Genomic DNA, 5000 nt, shown 5'->3' on the forward strand with positions numbered 1-5000 from the left:
AAGCGTCAGTACAGAGACAAAGTAGAATCTCAATTCAACGGCTCAGACACAAGAGGCATGTGGCAGGGTCTACAGTCAATCACGGACTACAAGAAGAAACCCAGCCCAGTCACGGACCAGGATGTCTTGCTCCCAGGCAGACTAAATAACTTTTTGCCCGCTTTGAGGACAATACAGTGCCACTGACACGGCCTGCAACGAAAACATGCGGTCTCTCCTTCACTGCAGCCGAGGTGAGTAAGACATTTAAACGTGTTAACCCTCGCAAGGCTGCAGGCCCAGACGGCATCCCCAGCCGCGCCCTCAGAGCATGCGCAGACCAGCTGGCCGGTGTGTTTACGGACATATTCAATCAATCCCTATACCAGTCTGCTGTTCCCACATGCTTCAAGAGGGCCACCATTGTTCCTGTTCCCAAGAAAGCTAAGGTAACTGAGCTAACGACTACCGCCCCGTAGCACTCACTTCCGTCATCATGAAGTGCTTTGAGAGACTAGTCAAGGACCATATCACCTCCACCCTACCTGACACCCTAGACCCACTCCAATTTGCTTACCGCCCAAATAGGTCCACAGACGATGCAATCTCAACCACACTGCACACTGCCCTAACCCACCTGGACAAGAGGAATACCTATGTGAGAATGCTGTTCATCGACTACAGCTCGGCATTCAACACCATAGTACCCTCCAAGCTCGTCATCAAGCTCGAGACCCTGGGTCTCGACCCCGCCCTGTGCAACTGGGTACTGGACTTCCTGACGGGCCGCCCCCAGGTGGTGAGGGTAGGCAACAACATCTCCTCCCCGCTGATCCTCAACACGGGGCCCCACAAGGGTGCGTTCTGAGCCCTCTCCTGTACTCCCTGTTCACCCACGACTGCGTGGCCACGCACGCCTCCAACTCAATCATCAAGTTTGCGGACGACACAACAGTGGTAGGCTTGATTACCAACAACGACGAGACGGCCTACAGGGAGGAGGTGAGGGCCCTCGGAGTGTGGTGTCAGGAAAATAACCTCACACTCAACGTCAACAAAACTAAGGAGATGATTGTGGACTTCAGGAAACAGCAGAGGGAACACCCCCCTATCCACATCGATGGAACAGTAGTGGAGAGGGTAGCAAGTTTTAAGTTCCTCGGCATACACATCACAGACAAACTGACTTGGTCCACTCACACTGACAGCGTCGTGAAGAAGGCGCAGCAGCGCCTCTTCAACCTCAGGAGGCTGAAGAAATTCGGCTTGTCACCAAAAGCACTCACAAACTTCTACAGATGCACAATCGAGAGCATCCTGGCGGGCTGTATCACCGCCTGGTACGGCAACTGCTCCGCCCTCAACCGTAAGGCTCTCCAGAGGGTAGTGAGGTCTGCACAACGCATCACCGGGGGCAAACTACCTGCCCTCCAGGACACCTACACCACCCGATGTTACAGGATGCCATAAAGATCATCAAGGACATCAACCACCCGAACCACTGCCTGTTCACCCTGCTATCATCCAGAAGGCGAGGTCAGTACAGGTGCATCAAAGCTGGGACCGAGAGACTGAAAAACAGCTTCTATCTCAAGGCCATCAGACTGTTAAACAGCCACCACTAACATTGAGTGGCTGTTGCCAACACACTGTCATTGACACTGACCCAACTCCAGCCACTTAATAATGGGAATTGATGGGAAATGATGTAAATATATCACTAGCCACTTTAAACAATGCTACCTTATATAATGTTACTTACCCTACATTATTCATCTCATATGCGTACGTATATACTGTACTCTACATCATCGACTGCATCCTTATGTAATACATGTATCACTAGCCACTTTAACTATGCCACTTTGTTTACTTTGTCTACATACTCATCTCATATGTATATACTGTACTCGATACCATCTACTGTATGCTGCTCTGTACCATCACTCATTCATATATCCTTATGTACATATTCTTTATCCCCTTACACTGTGTATAAGAGAGTAGTTTTGGAATTGTTAGTTAGATTACTTGTTGGTTATCACTGCATTGTCGGAACTAGAAGCACAAGGCTTGGGGCGGCAGGGTAGCCTAGTGGTTAGAGTGTTGGACTAGGAACCGGAAGGTTGCAAGTTCAAACCCCCGAGCTGACAAGGTACAAATCTGTCGTTCTGCCCCTGAACAGGCAGTTAACCCGCTGTTCCTAGGCCGTCATTGAAAATAAGAATTTGTTCTTAACTGACTTGCCTGGTTAAATAAAGGTAAAATAAAATAAACAAGCATTTCGCTACACTCGCATTAACATCTGCTAACCATCTGTATGTGACAAATAAAATTTGATTTGATTCTGTGTCGTTCTCTGTCTGTGTCGTTCTCTGTCTGTGTCGTTCTCTGTCTGTGTCGTTCTCTGTCTGTGGGTCTCTCTTTCTCTGTGGGTCTCCATTCGATCTGTTCTAATCACCAACTAATCGGCCTGGCGGCGTTGGAACTATCAGGTTGCCCCGATGGTACTGAGAGGCAACTCTATCTCCCCCTTCATTCACAGGGCCGATATGGATAAAGTAAATAAACACGACCCCAGACACTAGTACTGCGGTTTAACAGAATGTCTCGCAACCAATTGGGGGGGGGGGCGTGCATCAGTAACAGTTGAGTAGACTTATATTGTATGGTATTTGTGCTAAAATCAGTGTGTGTGTCTATGTAAAGATGAACATGCAGAGTTAGCATTTCACTTTAGGTATTTCACTCTGCTCATTTGTTAAGAGCCCCAATGTATCTTATTGTCGTTATCACAAAGGTAAATCAAGTCTTATCTGTAATGTAGGACTGCTTTAATGTTTCTATACATGTAGATCTAGGACATGATTGTGTCTTGGCGTTGCTATGCATTTCATCCTGCATGTGGACTTCCTGTAGCGATGGGGCCCGGTGTAAATTTAGCCCCAGATTGTGAAGTGTGTTTCCCAGAAGCGGGAGGCCAAGGCTGGTCGAGCTTTGGCAGTGAAGGGAGGACAGCAGGATGTCTGTCTGGACAGGGAGGTTACACCTCCAAGCCGTGCAGAGGTGGCACTGGATGCCTAGCTCTCTATTTGGGGGAACGTTGGCGTTCCATTAGCTCAAAGTTCACTGCTTCTGAGAATCCCGCTCCTCTTTTTCTTGGTCCGTGTGGCGAGTTCCACACAGTAATGTCTTCCAGATGACTGTTGTCTCGAGGCGACACGGGAGAGTTTGGTGGTTAAAGGTCTCGCTCTCTGTCGCTCCTGATCCAGTCGGTTCACACGCAACCCGGACAGAGTTTTTAATGTTTTCTTCAGTGTCCGGTGTGAAACGAGGACAATACATATGGCAGATCATTATTTAGCCTAGCAAGCAGCCTCCTGGGGGAGCGAACGTTTCCAGGCTAATGACCGGCGGGTATCCGTAGATGGCTATGCTAGATGCCCACTTTCATGCCCGTTTACAAAAAAGGTAGAGGGAGAGAGAGGGAGAGGGGAGGGAGGGAGAGAGAGGGGGGGGGGGGGGAGTAAATGGAAAAGGGTCTCCATTCATGGTTGTCTGCATTTGAAACTGCAGACTCAAAGCTTCGAACAGTTGGGCCTTTCAGAAAAGTGACCTTTTTTAAAAATAACCTTTTTTGCAAATCCAAATAAAATCTGTGCCAGCCCCCGGAGCCTTTCATGTCCACCACACCTGAATGCTAAGATTTAATGAGAAGAAGAAAAGAAAAAGAAGACCTGGCTCAGACCTGGCTTTGCTCAGACCTGGCTTTGCTCAGACCTGGCTTTCCTCAGACCTGGCTTTCCTCAGACCTGGCTTGGCTCAGACCTGGCTTGGCTCAGACCTGGCTTGCCTCAGACCTGGCTTGGCTCAGACCTGGCTTTCCTCAGACCTGGCTTTGCTCAGACCTGGCTTTCCTCAGACCTGGCTTTGCTCAGACCTGGCTTTGCTCAGACCTGGCTTTCCTCAGACCTGGCTTTGCTCAGACCTGGCTTTCCTCAGACCTGGCTTGCCTCAGACCTGGCTTGGCTCAGACCTGGCTTGGCTCAGACCTGGCTTTCCTCAGACCTGGCTTTGCTCAGACCTGGCTTGGCTCAGACCTGGCTTGGCTCAGACCTGGCTTGGCTCAGACCTGGCTTGGCTCAGACCTGGCTTGCCTCAGACCTGGCTTGCCTCAGACCTGGCTTGCCTCAGACCTGGCTTGGCTCAGACCTGGCTTGGCTCATGCATATCACTGGGTGTTTGCTTGGTCCAACCCAGCGTAACCTTAATGGTATCTACTGCTCGGCACCTCTCTAACCTGAATCGGTCGGTTGTGCACGGTTGCCTTTTGGTCTCTCCACCACTCCTTTGGTCTGGTGTCTTCTATACCCTTTTGAAGCTCCGGTCCCAAATCGCCTTTCCTGCCCAGTTGAAAGGCACAGCCGCTCTCTGCCCGCCATGTGAACACATAGCAAAGTGGGATTCATGTATTAACAGCTTGCCTGAGGGCAAGGAGGCCAACTTGGTGGTGGGACTGAAGTGTGGAAGCCCAAAATGGACCCCTTTGTGTCTTGTTAGAGGGTGGTAGAGATTGACTCTTTCATATAACCAACAAGGGCTTGGTTAAACAAGGGTTGGGCGATTAAAAAAAATAAAAAAAACATTAAAAAACATTAAAAAATAAAATACTGAATTTCAATTCACTTCCTGATACGTTTTAAATTAAATTGACCCCAACCAACCTCCAACTCATACCATCCCAGTCCGTCTTTCTCTTCACCGTTTTGTTACCTATTGAATCCTGAAGACCTTTTTAAGTGAAAATGACTAACTAAAATTCTGAGCCACTATTCCTCTCTTCTTCTCGTCTTCCAGGCTCAGCCCTACTGGACCTGACAGAGCAGTTTTCCCTCCCAGAGACGGCTCCCCCCATGCTTGCCAGGCTGCTGGAGGCCATTGAGAAGAAAGGTGAGCTGAGCTGGCCAGTACACACCGGACTAATACATTCTAGAAGATTCACTGCTTGTTTATCAACAACA

At 49.2% G+C, this 5000-nt stretch overlaps 1 protein-coding gene across 1 annotated transcript in view; it reads left to right on the forward strand.

Moving 5' to 3' along the window:
- The window catches only part of LOC115147159 (phosphatidylinositol 3-kinase regulatory subunit alpha-like), a 54983-nt gene that overhangs the window by 29154 nt on the left and 20829 nt on the right, over positions 1-5000 (forward strand). Inside the window, exon 3 of the mRNA XM_029689212.2 lies at positions 4837-4929. Within this exon, the coding sequence (XP_029545072.1) occupies positions 4837-4929 (93 nt within the window). The remainder of the gene's footprint in view (positions 1-4836; positions 4930-5000) is intronic.

Source organism: Oncorhynchus nerka, linkage group LG19 (assembly GCF_034236695.1).
Source record: "Oncorhynchus nerka isolate Pitt River linkage group LG19, Oner_Uvic_2.0, whole genome shotgun sequence".
Lineage (NCBI taxonomy): Eukaryota > Metazoa > Chordata > Actinopteri > Salmoniformes > Salmonidae > Oncorhynchus > Oncorhynchus nerka.